Raw genomic sequence first — 26,394 nt, 5'->3', positions numbered from 1 at the left:
CATTCAGTAAAATAAAGAAAACCTTGACAATTCCTAATGAGGAGATAGACTAGTCCAAAACCTGTCAGATTTTCACTACTAATTGTAAGTGACAGCTGTGCTGGTGAAAAGTAATTTATGGTGCATTTTACTACGGAACAAATTAACATTACATCCAGATTCATAATTGTGCATTTTGAATCTTACAATTCTTTGTGAAAGTGGTCCTTCAATGTCAGCTTTTGCCAGCAAGCAGATGTACAAGGCTTTGTACCCAGAAGAGTGGGCACCCGACTGTCAGCACCAAAAAGCTTGCAAGACGGCACATGGCAATACTCTGCTTCCATGGCACCATGTCCTAGTAGCTGTAAATGCTAATTTTATACAATGCCCTTTGACAGAGTTTGGAGCTCTCTAGTGTAATTGCACTTGTGTTATGTATGATATCCTGTTCATAATCAACTGTATATACAAATTGCACATTTCCAAATAAGAAATAAAACAAAAGCTGAACATACCCAGACATTTAGGGGACGTGCCAACCCAGCTTCCGTTATCCGTACAGAACATCCTGGAGTCTCCCAGCAGGTAGTATCCAATGTTACACTGATAGGTGACAGTACTTCCCGCAAAGAAGTCTTCATCACTGTTGATACCATTTTTCAGATGAGGAGGTTTTCCACAGCTTATCCCTTAAGTAAATTAGGATTTTGGAGCAAGGAATCACAACTGACACATCATTAAAAATGAAACATGAATGCCATTTTATTTATTTTCAATGGTGTTTGGTATTTGCTGTCATTTTTGTACATCAAAATACATTAAAAAATACAGTAAAATTACATGTACTCTAGACATTAGCAGAGGCTCACCTAGACAGGATTGCATCTAAAACTACAGCCAACCAAGTTTCAGATGGAAAGGGCGGCTGGAGGGTTGCATAGTACATTGGCTTCCTACACCTTCTACTGGGACTTTGCATAATCTCCCTGCTTCAGCTAATACCTTTATAGAATCCCATCACTCCTGGTTCTATCAAGGGAATCTAAGAACTCTTCCTTATAAACCATGGAAGCACTGCTAATGGCCAGGTCAGGCAAACAGACATAATTACTCAGGTGCTCAGATTTTTCTGCAGCGATTCCCAATGGATATAAGGAAGAAGATGGTGGTTTAATTTAATGATATTCAGCCACAACTACAATATGTACCAACATTGACCGACACACAACTATAGTTATTAATTTCAATAACACATAAATCCTCAATAATGCATGCTTGTTAATTAGTGCACACCAGACGGATGTACACAGTATTACATTGCTATACTTTGCAGTTGACACTAAGTGTGAGTTGAGGAAAGAAACAGTAAAAAAGGCTAAGGGAATGGAGAGGAGAGCCTAACTACACAGATATGCAAAACACAGCGGGGGACATTTATCAAGAGTGTCTGAGACAAAATATTAGTAGGTTTTTAGAAATCCATGCAGATATGTCTCAGACAGCCTAAGAAATCACTATATAGTGCAGATTCCTTCTAAAACTGTTGTAAAATAGGAGGAGCTAGGAGGAGTCTCTCAGACAGTGCAGTGTGTCTGGGGAACTGCTGTTGCTGAGGTAATCAACACACCTGCTGTATTTATAGCTGCAGGCTCTGAGGAGGAATTCAGCAGGTGGGAGGAGCACATCACAAATCATGTATAGCCTGCACTCTGCAATCATGTCTAGCCAGCAGTTCTACATCTGTAGAACTGCTATCAAGCACTTCTTATTCTGCGCCCGTTTAGGGATGGATTTGCACTTTTCTTAACTATAGTGCAGCTCTAGAAATCCATGCTAAATGGCCACTATTACCTGGGATTTAAGAAAGTTCTTATTATCATGCAGAACTGTTCTCCCTGCTGCTTAGAACAGGTTAAGAAGAAAAAACTCGGTAATGCGTTGATAAATCTCTCCCAGCATCTTCATCCTATGGGGGTAATGGTATTAAAAAAGAATTTAAAATATATATATATAAGCTGGGTCGTAACTATAAGGGAGCAGCATCTGTGATTGCAGCCCCCCCCCCTTCCCGAGCAGTGAGGGTCCCCCAACTACTACTTTACTCCCTCTGTTACTGGAGTCCATCCTCCAGATGATCAGGTGTTTTGGGGGGCAACATTTGTTATGTGTGTGAAGAGCATGATGACCACAACTGTTTTATCATTGCAAGATGGCCCCCAGGGTGTGAGGGGCACTGAGGGAACATTGGAAGGGCCCCATCATAGTTTGGCTGGGGAGGGGCAGGAGATGCGGATAATAAAGGGGATAGGAAAAAAAGGCTTACACAACATGCACACACTAGAATTACATTGCCTAATAACACAGTTTGCTATCATCTTTGTTGACAAATTAGATTGTGCAAAGGTATTGCTGATAAGGCTGTTAGTGACCATCATGCTGGATTACTAACAGCCAACTAATATTGTTTTAGATAAGGTAGATTTTTTGCAATTATTTTTAAACTCTGACATGTTTTCACAAATTTTTTCCAAGGTTGGAATGTGATACTGATGTACCAATCTAAGCAGTTTTGTAATATTTAGTTAGTTTGGGTAATACTAACTTTCACATCTCGGCCGTGGCTGGTCCCATTCTCCAAGATTCATGCACTGCTGTTCAGAACTCCCAACAATCTGATATCCTGGGTCACAGAACACACTGATCCTGGAACCTGGCTTCAGGTCAGTGGTCAATGCATGCAAATGTGGTGACGAGGCCTCCAATGGCGGGCAGTCTGCACAGTGGATACATAAAAATAGGATAAATGACAGCTTCTGTTTTTAAAGATACAGCTCTAATGTGCAGTTTCTCAGAAATAACAATACTCACCAGAGCAGAATCTACTTTTGTTGTCCACTCGAACTCTTCCGACAACACCTGGCAAGAAATCTGCCCATGCCAACACATTTCCCTTCTGGAGCTCATGTGGACATGAGCTAGCCAAAGATTTTACCTGGTAGTTAAATACAGTTACCTTATTCACTATATATTCAATTGACACATTCATACAGCACTGACACTTTTTCTGCAAAGCTTTATAGAGACTACTGAACTTTAGATTATTCTCTGTCCCTCAAAGGGACTCTCAATCTATGACTGTAAAGGTTCTGCCCTATCCAGGTTATGGTAGATTCAACGAGGATTCAAGTAGACACCTTTCTGTATTCTACAAGCCATTCCATCAGTCTTGCCAAGCAACGTCTTCATTTCTAATGAAGTGAAAGAAACACCCAGACATAAATGTAAAGCTAATCCACTTACTCTCACTTTAGCCAACAAGATGTCTAGCTAATAGACTTTCATTGTGTAAATGTATTACATTTCCTAGATGAAAGTGTGTATTCGTATAATCAGGTTTCTTCTTTATCATGCGCACCCAGATATTTTAGAGACAAGACACACTTTCAGTTAGAAAAAGTAAAACGATTAGTCTATGAACTATTGTTTTCAATCAGCTAGAATATTGGTTGGTTGTTCGGGTGGAAAGAGTGGATGACCTGTATATTTTAAGTATACCTAATCTAAGGTCTCTCCTTTTTTCCCCTGGCACCTGCAAATTCTGACTTCAGTGAAAAGTGAAATGTCAAGACTGGAAGTGGAAGGCTTGCGGTGATGTTCCCTCCTATCACCCTCCCATTATTTCCTCTTCCCTACCTCATGCTCTAAATGGGAGGGCGATAGGAGGGAAAGTCACCGCAAGTCTGCAATTATGGGGACCAGGGAGAGCAAGGAGAGGAACAGACTATGCACAGAGGTATGTGGGTCCAGCATGAACACACTTCTATGCTCACCTTAGGTAGCTTTGCCTCGGGTCAGGTATATTTTAAGTGTGTGCCTATTTTCTTTATCTTGTTCAATAAGAATGATTAAATGTCTTCTGGAACCTAGTTTCTCAACACATGGTACAGGTACCAGGGGGTACTTGGGTTGGTTTTAGGGGGTTCTTGAACTTGTTGCTATTAATTTAATATAGTAACATATGAGATTAAAAATTGAGGAATTATAGTGGTACTTAATATGGTGTTATGCAAAACTTTGGGTACTTAGCAAACTGTGTTTTTCAGATGGGAACAGTGTCTTATAATGTTAAGAAACACAAATTGTACCCCAGCTGAAGCTACCTTATTGCCTCTTTGAGTATGGATCACAGTCTAGTGGTTCTGCCATACTCTACAGGGGTCATTTGTGGAGGGGAACCAATAACCTACCAGCACACTTTTGTGTTACGAGAGGAAATCTAAGAACACAGAGGAAATGCTCTGGAAATACAGGAAGTGAGTTGCTCTAAACATTTATATAATATCTCTACCATAAATCTGCTGTAAGAGCTGTATATATGGTATTTAGTGATTGCATTCACTTTCAAAATCTAAATATGTCAAGGGCAGAAAATGGTACCTGTTCTGGAGATAGTGGATAATTCCAAATATTAAGTTGACTGATTGATCCCACAAATGACTCTGCTGGGTTGAATCCTTCTCCCCTTTGATCTTGTTCTTGGGCAAGAACTAATGCACCTCCACCTAGAACATGATATTGTTACAAGCAGTGCCACTGTTCATTTGTACAAAGTGTGGTGAGATATTAAAACTCAGCTCCTTGCAAATATGTAAATATTCTATCCTATTTAGCGTAGCTTACTAAACACATTCCCCACCCTTTAAACATTATTTTCATGTCAGTAAATCTGAAGGTAAGCAGCATCTGCGGCATGGACTATCTTTTGCTGCACGGACCAAGTATGATGGCGGCAAACACAGACAGTGCGGCTTCATGATTTCCAAATAGGTGCACTTTTCTCCTGCCGGGATCCATCATCAGCCCTGTCTGTTGCAGTGTCTCATCTCTAGGACAATTGGCGCACTTAATGAGAAATCCCACTAAAGGGCATCAGAGAGATGAGGTGACAGACAAGGCTGAAAAGTGATCCAGTCAGCGTTTACATGTGAGGTATGGCCGATAGAAGGGGGAACTTGGGGAGGGGGCACAGGCATGCCTTTGGGGCCCTGCACCCAGAGACTGATGCCTTATGAGCCTTGGTCTGGCCCCGGGGGGGAGGGGGGGGGGAAAGGGGGGGATGGAGTTGGATGGCTAAACACCTCTGCATACCATATTTGGATGGCTGCAGGATCTCAAGTACAAGCTGAGGATAAAAACTAGGCTTATACTCAAGAACATAGTAATTTTGCAATCGGTTTATATATAATAGTTTTAAGAGTAGTGCACCTGAGAGAGGGACGCTGTACTGCTCTGCTCTCCAATGCATCTGCAGTTTCAATGAAGACATCAAATCCAGCAAAAAATATGTTACATCTTAAGGCCCTCTCAATCAATTTTGATCATTTTATTGATCAAACAATGTTTTGCAAACTTTGTTTTTTTCCCTGATTAGGACAGCAGGAACATGGGAGTGGAGGAGGCTAGAATGGTGGGTTTGATCGATTGGCTGTATAGCCTTGTAGTGCATCAAATGCTACAAAGCTAACAGTAGCAGCAGTGATATCAATATTAGATCAAATTCCTCCAGAAACGTGATCTAAGATTGAAAGGTGCAAGGTAGTATGCAGGCTGACAGCTGATATCAGGGAGCTAGCAATCATTTCCTTGATCTTCTAGTTTATGTGTTTTTCACTGTAAAAAAAAAAGTCTCATAGTGCATGTCAAAAATATGCAATCGTGTGTTCACATTGAATGGAGAGGGACTATTTGCACAGCTAGTTGAGAAACTGTAGTCTTCTTGTAGCAATCAAACTTTTGTATACCTTGAAATAAATTTTAAATTATAATGGGCGGCAGTACTCTATGCTTCTCCTACACTCATTTATGCGGCTGTTATACTCTGTGCTCAATAAAGGGGACCTCCAGCGCATACAATAACTAAAGGCATGCAGAAAAAAGGCGCACAGTAAAGTAGTTTGTAAAATATCGCTATGAAATACGATATTTTACTATAAAATGTAAAATATCAATATTAAAAAACAATATTTTACTATTGGCAACCTTAAAGAGGAACTCCAGTGAAAATAATGTAATAAAAAAAGTGCTTCATTTTTACAATAATTATGTATAAATGATTTAGTCAGTGTTTGCCCATTGTAAAATCTTTTAAATCCCTGATTTACATTCTGACATTTATCACATGGTGACATTTTTACTGCTGGAAGGTGATGTAGCTGCTGCTTGCTTTTTTGGCAGTTGGAAACAGCTGTAAACAGCTATTTCCCACAATGCAACAAGGTTCACAGGCAGGAAACTGCCAGGAGTACCATAGTCCTTAGAGTTTCTTGTTGGAGGGGTTTCACCACAATATCAGCCATACAGCGCCCCCTGATGGTCCGTTTGTGAAAAGGTATAGATTTCTCGTGTAAAAGGGGTTATCAGCTACTGATTGGGATGAAGTTCAATTCTTGGTCACGGTTTCTCTTTAATTTCCTTACCCCATGCCTCTCCCCCTGTGCAGGTGCATACTCCCCCCCCCCCCCCGCAGCAGAGCTCAGGCAGCCGCCTCCATCTTCCCTCTGTCGGGCAGGCTCAGCAGCAGTGGCAGAGAAGTGGTCTCATCCACTCTCCTCCTCTTCCTGTCCCATCAGCCCTGTGAGCTGGACAGATGGAGGGATGAAGGCGGCTGCCTGAGGTCTGCTGCGGGGGGAGACTCTGCGGGAGGAGGGGGAGCTCTGGGCAAAGAAGAGAGGCATGTGGGAGCAGAGAAGGTAAAGGGTTTATATGCAGCAAGTGGACTTATGGGCGCTGCTAATACAGCCAATACAGAATAGCAGGATTTCCGCTCTGGCGACCAAAGATCGTTATTTTGTATTGGCGCCTAAGGCGGCGCGCAATTAGTCCACTTGCCGCATGCACCCATTTTGCCTGTAATAATAAATGATCAATTTGAATTGTTTACCCACCAGGAATATCCATTCCAACTGACAGTCCTTTTCCACCATCAGATAGTCTTCCATCAATGTACACTTTCCAAGACCCGTCACTGCTTGTCCAGGAAACAGCAATGTAATGCCAAGCACCATCATTGACTGAGGGACAGTCAGTTATTTTTTCTTTTCCATTGACATAAAGTACCCACCTGTATAGCAAATAGTTTATTGTGCAGAACATTAATAGATTTACAGTATATCATACTCATGGAAAAGACAACCAACATTTCACTTTCTCACATACCACAAACTGAAGAATGCTGTTAGCTTTGGTTTCCCTTCCACAGTCAGAACATTTTGGATAAGTAACTACTACCGGTAGTGACAGAAGAAAAAGCAAGCTCTGGCCAGTTATATTCAAGTGATAAAACCTTTTTTTCCTGGCTATTCTGATTAGTCCTGATAATGCTAAGCAGAGAAATGTCTTTAGTTAGTTGAACATGTCTGAGCAGAACTTTATATTTTGTTTCTTTTAATTTGCATATCCATGTATCTAGGCAACAGTAGAAAGCTCTGACATGAGAGGCGAAGCCTTAAGGTGTGTACACATTCAAGCCTGTTGTTGCCCCAAGGGATCGAGACTTGATCCCTTGGATGACAGTTAACCCTTAAGCAGCCAATTTATAGAGGCCTGCAAGTGCTCCAGGCCAATTTATTTTTATTTTTATTTCTTACTTGTTACATTTGTTTGCTACTAAATTATAATGCTGCAATGTGTATGTATGGCCACTTGTCACTAGGGGGCAGTGTGAGACAATAATAGAGGACTTCTGCTGTCAGTTTCTATATCCTCTGCTCCAGGGGCACAGCTAAGGTTTTGGTGGCCCCAAGCAGCCCACAATGTGAGGACCCCCTCCTGGAAAGGGGGGCAGCGCGTGAAGCGTGCTGCAGCAAAAAAGTGGTGTGGCCTTGACATGATATGGGTGGAGCCAAATACTTGTGAAATACAGGTATTCCCCAGTTAACAAACCGTTCTTAACCTGAATCTGTTCTCTTTTGTCCCCCTCTGTTCGTCTTGTGCCTCTTGTGTCCCTCTCTGTGCAACCTCAGTTTGTGCCTCTTTTGTCCCCCTCTGTGTCACTTCACGTCCCCCTGTCTCATCTCTGTTCTCCCTGCGCCACTTCTGTTCCCTCGGGCCTCTTTTGTCCCCCTCTATGTCCCCCTGTGTCACCTCTTGTCTTCCTGCCCTGTCCTAACCAGGTACAATTGCCCCCAGTATAGGTATCCAGGCATAGGTGCCCCCAGTATAGGTATCCAAGTATAGGTGTCCCCAGTATAGGTAGCCTGGTATAGGTGGTGCACTAGTATAGGTAGCCAGGTACAAGTGCCCCAAGTATAGGTAGCGAGCTATAGGTGCCCCAGTATAGGTAGCCAGGCAGGTATAGGTAATCAGGTACAGGTGGTGCTCCACGATAGTTTAGGCACTAGGCAGGTATTGGCTATGAGCCGCCAATGACTTACATAACCCCATTCCAGCGCCAACTCCACTCACTGCACTCTCCGCCTCTAGCCGTCTCCATGTCCTACCTCCATAGTTGCTTAAGACGGCACTGAGGTCATGAGAGGCGCCGTGGTAACCATGGAGACAGGATGTGAATTTGCGCCTTTAAAGTCGGAAAATCACTGCATCTGCGCGCCACGCCCTCGCTAACGCTGACTTCACCAGGAGAGTATTGTGCAGGCCTAGTACAGTCTGCGTCTGCGCAGTACGCTCCTGGTGACATCAGCGAGGGCGAGAACACGGCCACGCAGGCGCAGTGGTTTTCCGACTTTAAAGTTGTTCATTCCAGAAGTGAACCGGAGGCAGGAACCGGAGCATCGGTGAGTGGCTGCGCGGGCACAGGACTTCTGCGGGGGACCATTAGAAGCTCCGGGTAAGTTCAACTCTTTTTCCCCCCACCTTCCTACAGTTGTCCTTTGAAGTTAAAAGCAGGCCTCTTATTTCAAACGAGAGAACTCTATTGAAGCTGCTAAAGGGTTAAGGGGCTGAGCGCTGTACAGATAGCTCACACTACAATAGCAGAGTCTGTTGCTATGGATGAGGCTACAGCGAAAGGGCTGAGAAAAAGCACAATGTGCTTGGGGATCACTGTTGTTTGAAGATCAAGCTACATTGGCCAAATTACATTTAGTGTGTGTTTGCACCTTACGTTGCAGTACTTTTAGTTTAGATCATTATGTTTGAGAAAGTGAAAGGGGCACTTTCATTACATGTTTTCTGCACTTCAGACTTCTAGACAAGCATCAAAAAGTTCATTTTTTATGATTTTTCTGCACACGATTGAATGTTTAAAGTGTATACAGTTCAGCTTCAATGCATTTAATTTCATCTCTTCATCAAAGATGCATCCTTCTTTACATTAATGCCTTTTTAGTAAAATAGTCGATAACAAGCATGTGCCCATAACAGCCAATTAGATTTGATTTTATTGCAAACAGAGTAGTAAAAGCAAACTAGAAAACTAAAAACTATAACGTTTACAAAATGTGCAAATTCCTTTGGAAGTTCCATATTCCTGTTTTATACCATTCTTTAGTATTTTGCACAAAGCTGGTTTTATCTTTTTTTCCATTTTTTGGTGACAATGGAGTCACTTGAAAGGGTAATTCCACTGTAGCTGTAAATGTCATATGTCATTGCTGCACAGGCTTTCTTTGTAATTGAATGCTATTAAATATCATCTTTCAATTTGAGCCTACTATAACTTTTTAATAATGCTATAAAAATGCATAGTAAACCTTCTGGAAACCATTGCAACAAGTCAAATAACCTTACTAAATTACCAAACGCTGTATTGAAAACAAATACATACATTGATATTCCTTATTTTTTGTTATAGAATAGTATTTACCCATTGTAATCTGTAAGCAGGAAAGCATTATCACTGCCATCAATGGCATATGATATTGGTGTTCCATAATTTGTGACATCTGAAGACTTCATCCAAAAGGCACAGGTAATGGCATTCATCGTTGGTAAAACATTATCCAGCATGACATAGCCATATATACCAGAAACATCAAAATCCAGATTAAATCCATAAGGCTGTTCTGCACCAAAAACAAATATTTCACTATTTTGACAATTCTCAAAATTAAATGGATAGATTTATATTGTCTGTGACAGGAAAGTTAAAAATGAGTACCATAAGGCTTGGAATAGATAAAAAGAGGTCTTCGCCTCTGTGCCTGCACAAACTTCCTGTCAACTTCTAGACAGAAAGCAGGAAAATGAATTACTTAAAGGTAAAAAGTAATGATATCCAGCACCAACCGGGGGCATGTCATTTCGGCGCCGCTCAGTCCGGCCGATGAGAGCCGAATGACGGCTTTCACCGCTTCTGCAAAATACCAAGGCAGTGTTAAATACTATTCCCCCTCTGAGTTTTCGCAACTCGGAGGGAGATGTAATTCAGGGTCTGGCAGCCGCCACAGCCCAGAATTAACGCTACGCGCCCCATGCAGCATAACATTGCTGCTATGGGGCGCCCAGTTTCGACGCTCAGCTCTCAGAGCCGCACGCCGAAATAAGCTGATCCGGCACCATCCTACTTCATAGTACCTTTATTGAAGCTTCACAAAGACAGCAGTGTGCAGCAAACTCGTGGACGGGTGGCAGGGGGAGATGGTATTGCATAACTGACTGCTGTTTTGCATAAAAAAACAGCTTGTTCGCAGCTTAGGGCGGTAAAATTATGGTGTTTACCTGCAAGCAAGCATTTTTGTACGCAAAATAGCTGTCAGCTGTTCTCCACATCTCCCTGCCACCCACCCACTGGGGCTACCTAGGATTTTACTGCACACTGCAGTCTTTTTGAAACATCAATAAAGGTACAACAAAGCAGGTTGGTGCTGGATATCATTACTTTTTACCTTACAGTTAAAAGTCAACAACAACAACAAAATACATTTAGAGCTAAAATAGAAAGGCCAGGAGTTTATTTTTTCAGGTCATCTCCTCTGGTTCCCATTACTCAACAACTAAATTCACTTTCATACAAACCCTTATAGGCATCTGTATCTGTGATGAAGGTCCAGCAATGTTGCTACATGGGCACTTCCAGTTGGGGTCCTGATATCTTCTAAATATGGACTACCACATCAACCCAGCTTCCTGCAGTGCTATTGTGGAGAGAGGTGTGCAGCACACTGCTAGTTACCCTCCCCACCTCAATTTATTAGGTGGTGAGGGGAGGGGGTGTTACAGTCACTAACTTCAATTTGTGGCATCGAAGGGGAATTGGCTATGATATGGTGGCCCATATGCAATTCCCTTTTTCTCCTGAGTTTTCTCCTAGGTGATATTTTCACAACTTGTCATAAAATGCCTTTTAAACCACCAGCAAGAAAGAAAACACTCAAAATAAATTTGATAGTACTTTTCACCAACTTTTGGGTACTTTTTCAATTGTAAAATGCTGAAAAGTTAGTTTAAAGAGAAGATGATAAGAGATAACTCAGATGAAAAAGTGAATTGCATGTGGCTCGGTGGGATGTGGGATGAAGGCGGAAGTAAGTCCATCCAGCCTCTTAATTTCCATCCATTGTTAATGTATGGAGGGAGGAATGTCCTGAGAAGAGTATCCAGACAGCAGGTCCTGCAGCTAGTACTGGAAGAAGTACTGAAGTCTGTTCGGGGGCACTCGCATGAGCCACCAAGCTAAGTACCTCGTATGTAAAAGGGGACCACCAGCGTTAAGCATTGGGGTCACCAAACTTACTTGTTTTGTGTGTGTGTGGGGGGGGGGGGGGGAAAGTAATAGTTACATAAAAAAAAATGAAATTGTGGTTTATAGCTAGCTGTTTGACCATTCCTTATGTCTGAGAGATGCAGGTCTCTGGAAAAGAGACCTGGCTTCATCTTGCAACTTTCAGAGTTGCTTTGCTGAGGAATTTGCATACATGCAAATTGCTCAGCTGTCTCGTTGGAGGGCTGGCAGTATAAAAGCCTGTTGTTGACCAGAAGGCTTCGCTGGTCATAACGGTTTGTAAACACACTCCTGGAGTGTCAGCCTTCTCTGTTGGATTGTTAGCTAACTTAGAGTAATTCTGGGGGCTGTATTAGACACCCCTCTAGTTCAGTCAGGTTGTATATTTGTATTGCCTGTTCTGTCTGTCTGTTGGGTGCTAACCAGAGCAGCGGTTGCTACTGGTAGCTCCTTCTGTTTCTTTACTTGGATCGCACTTGCTCTGGCGGAAAGAGCAGTGGATCCTGCTAGCTCTGTTGCTTTGCTTGGATCACATTCGCTCTGGCGGAAAGAGCAGTGGATTCTGCTAAATCTGTTTCCCTATTTACAGTGGTGTGAAAAACTATTTTCCCCCTGTAGATCGCACTCGCTCTGGCGGAAGAGCGGTGGATCGTATCTCTCACTTATTCCTGTTTTCGTTTATCTGTCTTGTCTGATACGAACGCTTGCTGGAGGCTCGGTGAGGTAACCGTTAAGCAAGCGCTCGTGTCCTCTGTTTCGTGTTTGTCTGTCGGTGGTTAGTTGGCGTGCTTGTCTCTGTTGTGCTTAACATGCGGAGATCGCGTTGTAAACACGTTCGCTGTTGCGAATGAGTGCGGTGTTTGCGTTTGTTATTTTCCTTATCTTCTCATTATATGATTTGCTGTGCCTTTGCTACTCTCGTGCCCTGTCTTGCTTTAGCCTTGTGTCACCTCTGGGTTGGCGACTAGATTGGTGCACACACATACATTCTGCCCCTGTGCTCATTCTCATTCGCAATCGCTTCTCTTGCGATTGCGTTCTCACTTGGTTTCCTTTGTTGTATGTCCACCATCACAGGTGGGCGACTAGATTGGTGGACATACATACTGGACATACATACAATCCTCCTCTGTGCTTATTCAGTCTTGTGTCGCTGTTAGCAATCGCCATCCCTTGCGATTGCCTTCTCACCTGATTTTCATGGTTGTGTGTTCATCGTCGCTGGGTGGTGACTAGATTGGTGGACACACATACACTCTGTCGCTTTACTCTCTCTCTTTAAGGGCTATCTTGCCCTGCGTTCTTCCCTTCGTACAATTCCTGTCTGGCGTCTGTGGCAGGGCAGAGGATCTGTTCCTCTGCACTCCACAGCTCCATCTGCCGACAGGAATCTCCCTCAACAGGTGCGTTGCACCTTTTGCTGGGTTCTCTCAAATTATACGCTTGTGGAGGATTTCCGCAGTGTCAGCGCACATCCTGTGCGCTGACCACGGAGAGAATTCCACAATCATTACAGTATGACCAGCCAAACCGAAATTCCCAGGGTAGAGGGAATTTCCGATTTGTATGATTTGGTCGAATATGGGTCCTGTATCTTTAAGAGGTTTAAGATACTGGACACTGAAACCAGAGATGAGTTCATATCAGAATGCTCCAGATTCTTGGCAAATCCTGAATTTCAGGCCACCAATATTTCCTCTTGGAGTGGTCAGATTGCTTACAATCTTTTCCAAGGGGATCTGTTTGTGTGGGCTGATGAGTATGCCAGACACAAGAATCTGAGATCTAACCCTCGCAGGTTTCTGGCTCATGTGTTCTCTCGTAAGCTTAGAATTCCCATGCCAGGCTATTTCTATGAGTTTTTCCTGCAGTGCAAGATGCTTATCTGATGGGTTTATGCAAAACCTCTCACTCGTTACCATATGCTAATGAGTGGGTGCTTGCAGGCCAGTCTGCTAATTCGGCTTTTCAGCCAAAAAATCCGTTGCCCATAGCAACTATAAATAAGGAGGTTATTTCTGTCAAGTCTGAAATGTGCAAAACCATTCACTATGACAATCAGTTCAATGTTTCTGTTGCCACTTCAGGTTCTAAGCAGATGCAAGAGAACTGCCTTGAGATCTCTCTTGCATTTAAACAGCAGATATGCAAAGTTGCTAAAAAGGGAAAAACTAAAAACCGCAAGCATCTGAATAAAACACTCCCTATAGATGTTGATAATGATGTTGCTCAGTCTCCGGGTTTATCACCCCAATCAAAAGCTTTTGTGGATCCTTTAATAGGCAGAATTGTTTTCTATATTAAAGGAGTAAGAAAGTCTATGCATGTTCCTGACCCCAACCCGTATGGGAGCTACTTAGATACCGGGTTGTTTGAGCCCCCATTTGCTCCCTGGGATATTGGAACTTTGGTTGAGGAATGGTGGATTGGAAGGCGTTTTGCGATTTCTATATCGCAGAAAGCGCAGAGACGCTAAACGCTTGTATAAATTCCGTGTACACTTTGATAGATTCTGCTGAGTGTGACAAATGTTTTGTGGATCCAGTGATGTGTGTGTGGCAGACGATTTTGGATGAGTTGCACACACACCAATCAATTGATTCCAATAAAGAGACATCGTTATCGGATGATTGTTCCTGCCTTTCTGGGGTAAAGCATGTGAGTTCAGACATTGTGCGATCTGAAATTAATGGGTATACCACTGTGGTTGGTCCCTGTGTGAATCCTGAAAGATTCTCTCCTGACTGGGTGCAGTCTGAATCGGTGCGATGTAGTGCCTGTTTCTCAGATGTTCCTGCAGATTGTGATCAACATGAATGTGTCAGTTTTCTCAAAGCTATGTGGTATCCCTTGTCATTTAAAAACAGATCTTTAAGATCTTCCATCTATGGATCCTGCTATGGGGAAAATTCCTAAACTATGCAGCATCAAAAGTAAGATTAATATGTCCAATAAAGTTTCTCCGGTTGTTGTCGCAATTTCTTCTGCTACTGAACCTATGCCTCACTCTGTTCACACCTGTAAAGGCCTGCTGCCTGATGACAGTTGCTCCAGTGTGTCTGTCCTGAACACTTTACAGTCTGGTCTGCAGATTGCGGAGGTTTGCGCTATGGAAGCGGCAGTTTCACAACCTAAAGCGATCTTGGATTCGCAAATTTTGCATTCTGTCTCCTCGGATTCGTCATTGTTAGCCGAGTCTAAGGGTGAGACAGCGCTTTGGTTTTGCGAATCTGTTACTGGGGAATCTTTGCCTTGTCCAGAGAAGGTTTCTCTGAGCCTGTCCTGTACCATGAATAACAATATGATGTTCAATCGCACTGACATTTGTGAGTCCCTTTCTTGCTCAGAGGCAGGTGCTAACTCTCCACCCTGTACTCTGGATGAGTCAGAATCTCCTGTGGTGACCCTAGAGGCTCGTCTAGGTATTGCTACCATTCTCACCTGTTTTTCTGCTATTTTGGAATTGCAGTCTAGTTTAACTGCTATGCAGAACCCTGTGTACCTTAAGATTAGAGTTAGGGAATCAGTGAGTGTCCCCATAAAGATTCCCGTGCATCCTGTTCATAAAGATAAAATTCAGTCTCAGCAGATTGTAGAACCATCCCATGGGACATTTGCTATGTCCACAAAATGTATCTGATGTTTTACCCTGTAACATGGATAGTTCAGAATCCGTGATTTCTGTGTCAGAGAACTTGGGAAACAATGCTCCTGAGCCTTTTCCTGTTGGTCTGGGGGTCTCTGATTGGCTCCCAAAGGGTGCAGAACTTCTAGGAGATGCCTCCTGCCCCCCAGATTCGTCTGAGGTTTTGCCCACTTCAGTAGGCATTGCTGTTGTGCTGACTACCTTTACAGCTCTTGTGGAGCTTCACTCATGTGTAGTCAATGATGATATTACAGTCACAGAAATTTCTGAATTTAAGTCCGAGTCTTCTTTTGAAAGACCAGTACCTGTGACCTCTACTCGTGATGATTTTCTGCCCGGTCCTGGTTTTGGTCTTGTCGTGTCGGACTCAGAGGTTGGCAGTTCCCCGACATGTCCTGAGGTTTCTCCTGTGCTGGTGTACCCCAATGTGCTCTGTGACCCAGAAAGCCCAAGTGTGCCTCGGTTACCAGCATGCTCAGATGCTTCCTCGGTGGAGACATGCTCTGATATTGCCTGCCTGCTTGCATGCCCAGAAGTGGTCCCTGAAAGTCCTGATCTTGATGGGTGTCCTTGTAATTCTGAATCCAGAATAATCATAGGCTCCATAGGGGTTCTTGGTAGTTCTCCATGTGAGCCTGGTGAGCGTTCCGGTCGCTTGGGATCTCTGCGGAGGTTCAAAGGGTTCTGGGGGATTCCGGGAGAAATTTTGCTTGGTACCCTGGATAGGATGAACAGTGGCTTTTGTTTTGAAAGAGACACTTCGAACAGGTATTGTGGCACGTTTGGTGTTTTTGGACGCTCCCTGGAAGGTGGTGGGTATTGTCTGGAGGGTGTCGATGGCTTCTTTTCTGGCATTCACAGTCCTGATGGGTGTTCCACTGAGACTTGTAGTACTGATGGGCATGTTTCGGTGGCTTCTGCTTCCGATGAGGTCGGTTTCGGGTGGACTGACTCTGGAATTGGGCCTTGTCGGGCTGTCCCGAACTTCATGAGTCTTCAGTTAGAGTCAGCTGTTTGACCATTCCTTATGTCTGAAGGTCCCTGGAAAAGAGACCTGGCTTCATCTTGCAACTTTCAGAGTTGCTTTGCTGAGGAATTTGCATACATGCAAATTGCTCAGCTGTCTCGTTGGAGGGCTAGCAGTATAAAAGCCTGCTGCTGACCAGAAGGCTTCGCTGGTCATAACGGTTTGTAAACACACTCCTGGAGTGTCAGCCGTCTCTGTTGGATTGTTAGCTAAGTAATTCTGGGGGCTGTATTAGACACCCCTCTAGTTCAGTCAGGTTGTATATTTGTATTGCCTGTTCTGTCTGTCTGTTGGAGGCTAACCAGAGCAGCGGTTGCTACTGGTAGCTCCTTCTGTTTCTTTACCTGGATCGCACTTGCTCTGGCGGAAAGAGCAGTGGATCCTGCTAGCTCTGTTGCTTTGCTTGGATCACACTCGCTCTGGCGGAAAGAGTAGTGGATCCTGCTAACTCTGTTTCCCTATTTAGATCGCACTCGCTCTGGCGGAAGAGCGGTGGATCGTATCTCTCACTTATTCCTGTTTTCGTTTATCTGTCTTGTCTGATACGAACGCTTGCTGGAGGCTCGGTGAGGTAACCGTTAAGCAAGCGCTCGCGTCCTCTGTTTCGTGTTTGTCTGTCGGTGGTTAGTTAGGCGTGTTTGTCTCTGTTGTGCTTAACATGTGGAGATCGCGCTGTAAACGCGTTCACTGTTGCGAATGAGTGTGGTGTTCGCGTTTAGTTAGCGTTTGTTACTTTCCTTATCTTCTCATTGTATGATATGCTGTGCCTTTGCTACTCTCGTGCCCTCTCTTGCTTTAGCCTTGCGTCACCTCTGGCAATCGCCTCTCTCGCGATTGCATTCCTACTTCGTATCTGCTTTTGTGTGTGCACCGTCGCGGGTTGGCGACTAGATTGGTGCACACACATATTCTGTCCCTGTGCTCATTCTCATTCGCAATTGCTTCTCTTGCGATTGCGTTCTCACTTGGTTTCCTCTGTTGTATGTCCACCGTTGCAGGTTGGCGACTAGATTGGTGGACATACATACAATCCTCCTCTGTGCTTATTCAGTATTGTGTCGCTGTTAGCAATCGCCATCCCTTGCGATTGCCTTCTCACCTGATTTTCATGGTTGTGTGTTCATCGTCGCTGGGTGGCGACTAGATTCGTGGACACACATACACTCTGTCGCTTTACTGTCTCTCTTTAAGGACTATCTTGCCCTGCGTTCTTCCCTTCGTACAATTCCTGTCTGGCGTCTGTGGCAGGGAAGAGGATCTGTTCCTCTGCACTCCACAGCTCCATCTGCCGACAAGAATCTCCCTCTACAGGTGCGTTGCACCTTTTGCTGGGTTCTCTTAAATTATACGCTTGTGGAGGATTTCCGCAGTGTCAGCGCACATCCTGTGCGCTGACCACGGAGAGAATTCCACAATCGTTACAATAGCTTTTTAACTGCTGAATTATTATTTTTTTTTCTTACTTACTAGGAATGTACAAAGTTTTCCGTAATGCTGTACTTTTTGTAGCAAAGTATTAAAATGATAAAGAGGTTAAAGCTATTCATACAGACTACTACCTATACTGTCCTCACCCACACATGAGGAAGTCAGGGAGGAGTTGGATGGGGGCACAAGCCCAAATCACCTCACTGTACTCATCCCCTCCCTCTGCTAGAGAACGGTTAACTCTTTGTGTCCAGTACTGTAGAGTCTCATAATGAAAGAAATCTTCTGAGCTACACAGGTATTAACTAAAGAGTGTGACATGTTTACTAGTCGTGGAACACTCACTTAAAGAGCAACTGTAACTAGAGGGAAGTGGAGGCTGTCATATTTATTTCCTTTTAAGCAATACTAGTTGCCTGGCTATCCTGCCGACCCATTGCCTCTATACTTTTAGCCATATATCCTGAACAAGCATGCAGCAGATCAGGTGTTTCTGATATTATTGTCAGATTTGACAAGATTAGCTGCATGCTTGTTTCTGGTGTGATTCAGACACTATTGCAGCCAAACAGATCAGCAGGATTGCCAGACAACTGGTAATATTTAAAAGGAAATAAATATGGCAGCCTCCATATTCTTCTCACTACAGTTATCCTTTAACTGTCAGAAAAATGCTTGCTGGGGCATATCTGGGTCACATGACTGACTTTTCCAATGGGAATTTCTCTGGAATAGCTGCATCAAATATGAAAATTGTATGCGTAATATCATTGATTTTTATTTATCTTTACCAATAATAAAAAGTCTGGGAGGGTGAGCTGGGGCTTTAATGAAGAACTCCATGGGGACTCACTGAACTGGTCATTGACTAAGAATAATACTTGTAATGTCTGTTTACTATTTCTGTCCTTTAACAGTTATCGGCTGCAAAAGCTGATAATATTCTGTAAGCTGTGTATCCGTCTAGCTTGTTCAGATGCTTGATTGACAGCTCGGAATACAACAGTTACAGCTCAATAAGCATAAAAGCTGGTGGCTGCAATCTGAGAAAAACAGACCATAAAACTGTTTGATGATATTGTTTATGGTTAACTATGAGGGGGATGGGGTTTTATGCCAAACTGCAAACCTATATAAGACTCAGGAATAATTTTTAAGCTTGGTCTCTGCATGGTTTAATAAAGGGCGTCTAGCGCACATGCTGCTTTGACACCCTGTCTTTAGCCTGTCTTTGGTTCAGACGGACGTTTGCAGAGCGTTTACTGCCAGCGTTCGGGGCTTGGCGTTAAACGCTCCCATTCAAGTGAATGGGAGCGTTTGTACCAAGCTTTTACGCGCGTTTGCACAAACGCGGCGTTTGGGTCCCGATTTTCACTGCCGTTCAAGGAGCCCCTGGAAGCTACATGTTGCTTCCAGGGGCGGTTAACCGCGACGGGTAATGTCCCTCTAGGGGAAGAAAAAACGCGACCGCATCCGAACGCAATGCGAACGCTGCTGAAAGCCTGAACGCATCACGAACGCAACGCCAACGAACACGACGCCTCCAAACGTCCGTCTGAACCAAATGTATGAAGCAGTCTCCACTTGGGCTTCACCTTCTTTGCATGTTCCCTGTGTGAAAGCTTGCCAAGACAACCACAGGGAATAAACTGAGCACTGAGGGTAGTGTTGGGCGAACACCTAGATGTTCGGGTTCGGGCCGAACAGGCCGAACATGGCCGCGATGTTCGGGTGTTCGACCCGAACTCCGAACATAATGGAAGTCAATGGGGACCCGAACTTTTGTGCTTTGTAAAGCCTCCTTACATGCTACATACCCCAAATTTACAGGGTATGTGCACCTTGGGAGTGGGTACAAGAGGGAAAAAAAATTAGCAAAAAGAGCTTATAGTTTTTGAGAAAATCGATTTTAAAGTTTCAAAGGGAAAACTGTCTTTTAAATGCGGGAAATGTCTGTTTTCTTTGCACAGGTAACATGCTTTTTGTCGGCATGCAGTCATAAATGTAATACATATAAGAGGTTCCAGGAAAAGGGACCGGTAACGCTAACCCAGCAGCAGCACACGTGATGGAACAGGAGGAGGGTGGCGCAGGAGGAGAAGGCCATGCTTTGAGACACAACAACCCAAGCCTTGCATGAGGACAAGAAGCGTGCGGATAGCAATTTGCATTTTGTCGCCATGCAGTCATAAATGTAAAACAGATGAGAGGTTCAATAAACAGGGACCGGAAACGCTAACCCATCACAGATGTTCATTGTTCATGTTACTTGGTTGGGGTCCGGGAGTGTTGCATAGTCGTTTCCAATCCAGGATTGATTCATTTTAATTTGAGTCAGACGGTCTGCATTTTCTGTGGAGAGGCGGATACGCCGCCGATCTGTGACGATGCCTCCGGCAGCACTGAAACAGCGTTCCGACATAACGCTGGCTGCCGGGCAAGCCAGCACCTCTATTGCGTACATTGCCAGTTTGTGCCAGGTGTCTAGCTTCGATACCCAATAGTTGAAGGGTGCAGATGGATTGTTCAACACAGCTACGCCATCTGACATGTAGTCCTTGACCATCTTCTCCAGGCGATCGGTGTTGGAGGTGGATCTGCACGCTTGCTGTTCTGTGTGCTGCTGCATGGGTGTCAGAAAATTTTCCCACTCCAAGGACACTGCCGATACCATTCCCTTTTGGGCACTAGCTGCGGCTTGTGTTGTTTGCTGCCCTCCTGGTCGTCCTGGGTTTGCGGAAGTCAGTCTGTCGGTGTACAACTGGCTAGAGGAGGGGGAGGATGTCAATCTCCTCTCTAAAGTCTCCACAAGGGCCTGCTGGTATTCTTCCATTTTGACCTGTCTGGCTCTTTCTTCAAGCAGTTTTGGAACATTGTGTTTGTACCGTGGATCCAGAAGTGTATAAACCCAGTAATTGGTGTTGTCCAGAATGCGCACAATGCGTGGGTCGCGTTCAATGCAGTCCTAGGCCGAAGAGGTCATAGCCTAGGGTCACAAAACCTGTTTATTTGGGCAATTTCAATGGTGGTGAGTCTGACGTACATAAATCGCAGCAATGGCCGTTAGCAACGTCTGAATCTCACGAAATGTCTCATGCAGGTAGAAGACATATTGTTAGACTTGGGCTCCAAAGATGGGTTCCCTACATCTCTGCAAACCAGAGTTACAGGGCTCCAAATTTGGTAAAATCACCCATAGGCTTTCATTGGGCCTCCTATTTACCGTTCCAAAATCTCACACCATTTCAAAGGGCAATGGCTCAGCAGTGGCAAAACTCACCAGTCATGATCCCCCTAAGGGTCCCTACAATGCTAGAAAATTTGGTACTGCTGAGCCATTGCCCTTTGAAAAGATGTGAGATTTTGGAAAATGAAATAAGGAGGCAATGAAATCCTATGGGGGATTTTACCAATTTTGGACCCCTGTAACTCTGGTTTGCAGAGATGTAGGGACCCCATCTTTGGAATCCAAGTCTAACAATATGTCTTCTACCTGCATGAGACATTTCGTGAGATTCAGACGTTGCTAACGGCCATTGCTGCGATTTATGTACGTCACCATCACTACCATTGAAATAGCCCAAATAAACAGGTTTTTGTGACCCTAGGCTATGACCTCTTCGGCCTAGGGGCCCGAAACTCACCAGTCATGTTCCCCCTAAGGGTCCCTACAATGCTAGAAAATTTGGTACTGCTGAGCCATTGCCCTTTGAAAAGATGTGAGATTTTGGAAAGTGAAATAGGGAGGCAATTAAATCCTATGGGGGATTTTACCAATTTTGGACCCCTGTAACTCTGGTTTGCAGAGATGTAGGGACCCCATCTTTGGAATCCAAGTCTAACAATATGTCTTCTACCTGCATGAGACATTTCCTGAGATTCAGACGTTGCTAACGGCCATTGCTGCGATTTATGTACGCCACCATCACTACCATTGAAATAGCCCAAATAAACAGGTTTTTGTGACCCTAGGCTATGACCTCTTTGGCCTAGGGGCCCGAAACTCACCAGTCATGTTCCCCCTAAGGGTCCCTACAATGCTAGAAAATTTGGTACTGCTGAGCCATTGCCCTTTGAAAAGATGTGAGATTTTGGAAAGTGAAATAGGGAGGCAATGAAATCCTATGGGGGATTTTACCAATTTTGGACCCCTGTAACTCTGGTTTGCAGAGATGTAGGGACCCCATCTTTGGAATCCAAGTCTAACAATATGTCTTCTACCTGCATGAGACATTTCGTGAGATTCAGACTTTGCTAACGGCCATTGCTGCGATTTATGTACGTCACCATCACTACCATTGAAATAGCCCAAATAAACAGGTTTTTGTGACCCTAGGCTATGACCTCTTCGGCCTAGGGGCCCGAAACTCACCAGTCATGTTCCCCCTAAGGGTCCCTACAATGCTAGAAAATTTGGTACTGCTGAGCCATTGCCCTTTGAAAAGATGTGAGATTTTGGAAAGTGAAATAGGGAGGCAATTAAATCCTATGGGGGATTTTACCAATTTTGGACCCCTGTAACTCTGGTTTGCAGAGATGTAGGGACCCCATCTTTGGAATCCAAGTCTAACAATATGTCTTCTACCTGCATGAGACATTTCGTGAGATTCAGACGTTGCTAACGGCCATTGCTGCGATTTATGTACGCCACCATCACTACCATTGAAATAGCCCAAATAAACAGGTTTTTGTGACCCTAGGCTATGACCTCTTTGGCCTAGGGGCCCGAAACTCACCAGTCATGTTCCCCCTAAGGGTCCCTACAATGCTAGAAAATTTGGTACTGCTGAGCCATTGCCCTTTGAAAAGATGTGAGATTTTGGAAAGTGAAATAGGGAGGCAATGAAATCCTATGGGGGATTTTACCAATTTTGGACCCCTGTAACTCTGGTTTGCAGAGATGTAGGGACCCTATCTTTGGAATCCAAGTCTAACAATATGTCTTCTACCTGCATGAGACATTTCGTGAGATTCAGACTTTGCTAACGGCCATTGCTGCGATTTATGTACGTCACCATCACTACCATTGAAATAGCCCAAATAAACAGGTTTTTGTGACCCTAGGCTATGACCTCTTCGGCCTAGGGGCCCGAAACTCACCAGTCATGTTCCCCCTAAGGGTCCCTACAATGCTAGAAAATTTGGTACTGCTGAGCCATTGCCCTTTGAAAAGATGTGAGATTTTGGAAAGTGAAATAGGGAGGCAATGAAATCCTATGGGGGATTTTACCAATTTTGGACCCCTGTAACTCTGGTTTGCAGAGATGTAGGGACCCCATCTTTGGAATCCAAGTCTAACAATATGTCTTCTACCTGCATGAGACATTTCGTGAGATTCAGACGTTGCTAACGGCCATTGCTGCGATTTATGTACGCCACCATCACTACCATTGAAATAGCCCAAATAAACAGGTTTTTGTGACCCTAGGCTATGACCTCTTCGGCCTAGGGGCCCGAAACTCACCAGTCATGTTCCCCCTAAGGGTCCCTACAATGCTAGAAAATTTGGTACTGCTGAGCCATTGCCCTTTGAAAAGATGTGAGATTTTGGAAAGTGAAATAGGGAGGCAATGAAATCCTATGGGGGATTTTACCAATTATGTCCCCCTGTAACTCTGGTTTGCAGAGATGTAGGGACCCCATCTTTGGAATCCAAGTCTAACAATATGTCTTCTACCTGCATGAGACATTTCGTGAGATTCAGACTTTGCTAACGGCCATTGCTGCGATTTATGTACGTCACCATCACTACCATTGAAATAGCCCAAATAAACAGGTTTTTGTGACCCTAGGCTATGACCTCTTTGGCCTAGGGGCCCGAAACTCACCAGTCATGTTCTCCCTAAGGGTCCCTACAATGCTAGAAAATTTGCCACTGCTGAGTAATTGCCCTTTGAAAAGATGTGAGATTTTGGAACTGTAAATAGGAGGCCCAATGAAAGCCTATGGGGGATTTTACCAAATTTGGAGCCCTGTAACTCTGGTTTGCAGAGATGTAGGGAACCCATCTTTGGAGCCCAAGTCTAACAATATGTCTTCTACCTGCATGAGACATTTCGTGAGATTCAGACGTTGCTAACGGCCATTGCTGCGATTTATGTACGTCACCATCACTACCATTGAAATAGCCCAAATAAACAGGTTTTTGTGACCCTAGGCTATGACCTCTTCGGCCTAGGGGCCCGAAACTCACCAGTCATGTTCCCCCTAAGGGTCCCTACAATGCTAGAAAATTTGGTACTGCTGAGCCATTGCCCTTTGAAAAGATGTGAGATTTTGGAAAGTGAAATAGGGAGGCAATGAAATCCTATGGGGGATTTTACCAATTTTGGACCCCTGTAACTCTGGTTTGCAGAGATGTAGGGACCCCATCTTTGGAATCCAAGTCTAACAATATGTCTTCTACCTGCATGAGACATTTCGTGAGATTCAGACGTTGCTAACGGCCATTGCTGCGATTTATGTACGCCACCATCACTACCATTGAAATAGCCCAAATAAACAGGTTTTTGTGACCCTAGGCTATGATCTCTTCGGCCTAGGGGCCCGAAACTCACCAGTCATGTTCCCCCTAAGGGTCCCTACAATGCTAGAAAATTTGGTACTGCTGAGCCATTGCCCTTTGAAAAGATGTGAGATTTTGGAAAGTGAAATAGGGAGGCAATGAAATCCTATGGGGGATTTTACCAATTTTGGACCCCTGTAAATCTGGTTTGCAGAGATGTAGGGACCCCATCTTTGGAATCCAAGTCTAACAATATGTCTTCTACCTGCATGAGACATTTCGTGAGATTCAGACGTTGCTAACGGCCATTGCTGCGATTTATGTACGCCACCATCACTACCATTGAAATAGCCCAAATAAACAGGTTTTTGTGACCCTAGGCTATGACCTCTTCGGCCTAGGGGCCCGAAACTCACCAGTCATGTTCCCCCTAAGAGTCCCTACAATGCTAGAAAATTTGGTACTGCTGAGCCATTGCCCTTTGAAAAGATGTGAGATTTTGGAACTGTAAATAGGAGGCCCAATGAAAGCCTATGGGGGATTTTACCAAATTTGGGGCCCTGTAACTCTGGTTTGCAGAGATGTAGGGAACCCATCTTTGGAGCCCAAGTCTAACAATATGTCTTCTACCTGCATGAGACATTTCGTGAGATTCAGACGTTGCTAACGGCCATTGCTGCGATTTATGTACGTCAGACTCGCCACCATTGAAATTGCCCAAATAAACAGGTTTTTGTGACCCTAGGCTATGACCTCTTCGGCCTAGGGGCCCGAAACTCACCAGTCATGTTCCCCCTAAGAGTCCCTACAATGCTAGAAAATTTGGTACTGCTGAGCCATTGCCCTTTGAAAAGATGTGAGATTTTGGAACTGTAAATAGGAGGCCCAATGAAAGCCTATGGGGGATTTTACCAAATTTGGGGCCCTGTAACTCTGGTTTGCAGAGATGTAGGGAACCCATCTTTGGAGCCCAAGTCTAACAATATGTCTTCTACCTGCATGAGACATTTCGTGAGATTCAGACGTTGCTAACGGCCATTGCTGCGATTTATGTACGTCAGACTCGCCACCATTGAAATTGCCCAAATAAACAGGTTTTGTGACCCTAGGCTATGACCTCTTCGGCCTAGGACTGCATTGAACGCGACCCACGCATTGTGCGCATTCTGGACAACACCAATTACTGGGTTTATACCCTTCTGGATCCACGGTACAAACACAATGTTCCAAAACTGCTTGAAGAAAGAGCCAGACAGGTCAAAATGGAAGAATACCAGCAGGCCCTTGTGGAGACTTTAGAGAGGAGATTGACATCCTCCCCCTCCTCTAGCCAGTTGTACGCCGACAGACTGACTTCCGCAAACCTAAGACGACCAGGAGGGCAGCAAACAACACAAGCCGCAGCTAGTGCCCAAAAGGGAATGGTATCGGCAGTGTCCTTGGAGTGGGAAAATTTTCTGACACCCATGCAGCAGCACACAGAACAGCAAGCGTGCAGATCCACCTCCAACACCGATCGCCTGGAGAAGATGGTCAAGGACTACATGTCAGATGGCGTAGCTGTGTTGAACAATCCATCTGCACCCTTCAACTATTGGGTATCGAAGCTAGACACCTGGCACAAACTGGCAATGTACGCAATAGAGGTGCTGGCTTGCCCGGCAGCCAGCGTTATGTCGGAACGCTGTTTCAGTGCTGCCGGAGGCATCGTCACAGATCGGCGGCGTATCCGCCTCTCCACAGAAAATGCAGACCGTCTGACTCAAATTAAAATGAATCAATCCTGGATTGGAAACGACTACGCAACACTCCCGGACCCCAACCAAGTAACATGAACAATGAACATCTGTGATGGGTTAGCGTTTCCGGTCCCTGTTTATTGAACCTCTCATCTGTATTACATTTATGACTGCATGGCGACAAAATGCAAATTGCTATCCGCACGCTTCTTGTCCTCATGCAAGGCCTGGGTTGTTGTGTCTCAAAGCGTGGCCTTCTCCTCCTGCGCCACCCTCCTCCTGTTCCATCACGTGTGCTGCTGCTGGGTTAGCGTTACCGGTCCCTTTTCCTGGAACCTCTTATATGTATTACATTTATGACTGCATGCCGACAAAAAGCATGTTACC

The 26,394-nt window shown here is 44.4% G+C and overlaps 1 protein-coding gene across 2 annotated transcripts in view; it reads right to left on the bottom strand.

The window, feature by feature from the left end:
• The window catches only part of SVEP1 (sushi, von Willebrand factor type A, EGF and pentraxin domain containing 1), a 456,592-nt gene that overhangs the window by 104,955 nt on the left and 325,243 nt on the right, over nucleotides 1-26,394 (bottom strand). For both annotated transcript variants that reach the window (XM_068234340.1, XM_068234341.1), the window contains 6 exons: nucleotides 9,806-10,004; nucleotides 6,927-7,102; nucleotides 4,420-4,544; nucleotides 2,851-2,974; nucleotides 2,585-2,755; nucleotides 498-671 (listed from right to left, as the gene is read on the bottom strand). In XM_068234340.1, coding sequence (XP_068090441.1) covers nucleotides 498-671; nucleotides 2,585-2,755; nucleotides 2,851-2,974; nucleotides 4,420-4,544; nucleotides 6,927-7,102; nucleotides 9,806-10,004 — 969 coding nt within the window. The remainder of the gene's footprint in view (nucleotides 1-497; nucleotides 672-2,584; nucleotides 2,756-2,850; nucleotides 2,975-4,419; nucleotides 4,545-6,926; nucleotides 7,103-9,805; nucleotides 10,005-26,394) is intronic.

The sequence above is a fragment of the Hyperolius riggenbachi genome, chromosome 1, assembly GCF_040937935.1.
Source record: "Hyperolius riggenbachi isolate aHypRig1 chromosome 1, aHypRig1.pri, whole genome shotgun sequence".
NCBI lineage: Eukaryota > Metazoa > Chordata > Amphibia > Anura > Hyperoliidae > Hyperolius > Hyperolius riggenbachi.
The sequence above is the reverse complement of the archived record's forward strand: the minus strand, read 5'-3'. Positions and strand labels throughout refer to the sequence as shown.